The sequence below is a fragment of the Austrofundulus limnaeus genome, unplaced genomic scaffold (assembly GCF_001266775.1).
Source record: "Austrofundulus limnaeus strain Quisiro unplaced genomic scaffold, Austrofundulus_limnaeus-1.0 Scaffold2621, whole genome shotgun sequence".
Classification (NCBI taxonomy): Eukaryota; Metazoa; Chordata; class Actinopteri; order Cyprinodontiformes; family Rivulidae; genus Austrofundulus; species Austrofundulus limnaeus.
The window spans coordinates 1-1,712 of NW_013955023.1; the positions used below are offsets into that span (position 1 = coordinate 1).

The window sequence follows — 1,712 nt, forward strand, 5'->3', positions numbered from 1 at the left end:
AGAAGAACCCGTCCAGAAGACCTATACTATTTTTTTATTTTGATTTTTTACCTGGATTACTGAGATGCATCAGGACATAATTTGTGTGTTTGTGTAATATCGGTTGTGACAGCCCTGCTGCTCCTACTGTTTATGGCAGACAGGTGCGTCCTGTTGTCATCTGCTTATGTTTCGTCCTCAGAGCCGGCTCGTAACTTCGGTAAATATCGGCCATAATAGCAATAATTATATCGGATTTCGATATCGGCTGAAAGTTTCATATCGGTGCATCCCTAATAAATTGATGTTTACAGGAAAAAGAACAACCCTCTAAACAAAACCATTTGTCCAGGACTCTGAAGAACAGTTTGTGTCATCAGTAGTAACAGTGTTTTCATGAGGAGGACATGAAGCGTCTGCAGCTAAAGAAAAGACACGGCTCTGTGTTTTTGTCAAGAGGACATTTTATTTCAGATGTCTTGTTGTCTTTGTTCAAATTACAGTAATATACTTGCTGAGATGACCCCCGGCTGCAGCCTGGACACCTAAAACTGACAGCTGGACTACTTGAAGCAAACTCTTTATCCTATTTTTTAAACTGTTTTGCAACAAAAAAAGAAAAATGAAAAGAAAAGAAAAGCACATTTGCCATCAGATGTGTGGTGACTGTTTGGATTAGAGTGCGGTCTAGAAAATAAAACAAAGGTAACAGAAAACCTTGCTCGTCATAAAAGGATCAGAGTATGGCACATTTGGTCCACGTCGGTAGTTTTATTATCTTTTTTTTTCAGACATGTAAGAAAGAAAAAGAAAACCTAGAACAGATGACAGTTTACGTGTCGTTTTCCCAGAAGCACAGCATTAATTAATGACAGCATATCGACAACACGACTGTAGAGAGGACGCTGCTTAGTTTCATTAAATCTTAAATTCAGCCAATCGTTTGTCTCCCCGGGACAGAAACATCATCATCAATATTAATAACTGCTCTCCGTCCAAAATGAGAAGGAAGAGGGCGGTGATGTGAGGGAGGGGGCGGAGCTTGGTGGGTGACTGACAGGGACGGGGCGGGACATTCACAGGAAGTAGTCAGGAGTGCGTCTGGTCACGTGAGGCTCACCGCGGCGAGGGGCGGGGTCAAACTGCAGGCTGCGGAGGGAGAAACGTTCGTTAGTGACAACTTCCTGTTTGAGAGACATCACAATAAAAGCTGCAGGAATGACAAATATTTATCAGAAATATCAAAATAAAAGCCTCAGAAATGAAGTCAGAGTTTCAGTCAGAACTAAAAATAAAACCTTTTTAAATGAGACTGTTAAACCCAATGGACCCGGTTTGATCAGAACCGGTCCCGGTCACTTACAAAGAGTACTTCAGAGTGTCGTCCAGCTCCATGATGGCCGCCTGGTTGCCACAGCGGTAGCAGTAGTTCGGAGCGCTGAAGATGGTCACCACGTTCTTGTCGTGGCCCCAGTTGTAGCCCTGAGAAACACAGACCAGGGGTCTCATTTATAAAGGATTGCGTGGAAACCATACTAAAAGTGAACGTACGGCCAAAAGGCGGAAATGGCGTACGCCAAAAAAAATTCAGATTTATAAAACCGTACGTACGCACGTTTCTGCGCATCTTTCCTTTATAAATCACAGCCTCACGTCAGAATTTGCGCACGAGGTCCCGCCTCAGGTTCTACCCTCTACACGCCCACATTCAACATTCATGAGGTACTTTACAT

At 43.2% G+C, this 1,712-nt stretch overlaps 1 protein-coding gene across 1 annotated transcript in view; it reads right to left on the minus strand.

Annotated features, from left to right (window-relative positions):
- Positions 1–421: 421 nt before the first annotated feature.
- The window catches only part of LOC106511248 (serine/threonine-protein phosphatase 2A catalytic subunit beta isoform), a 9,504-nt gene continuing 8,213 nt past the window's right edge, over positions 422–1,712 (minus strand). The window contains exons 7-8 of the mRNA XM_013999996.1: positions 1,343–1,461; positions 422–1,128 (exon numbers count right to left, since the gene is read on the minus strand). Coding sequence (XP_013855450.1) covers positions 1,056–1,128; positions 1,343–1,461 — 192 coding nt within the window. The 3' untranslated portion in view covers positions 422–1,055. The remainder of the gene's footprint in view (positions 1,129–1,342; positions 1,462–1,712) is intronic.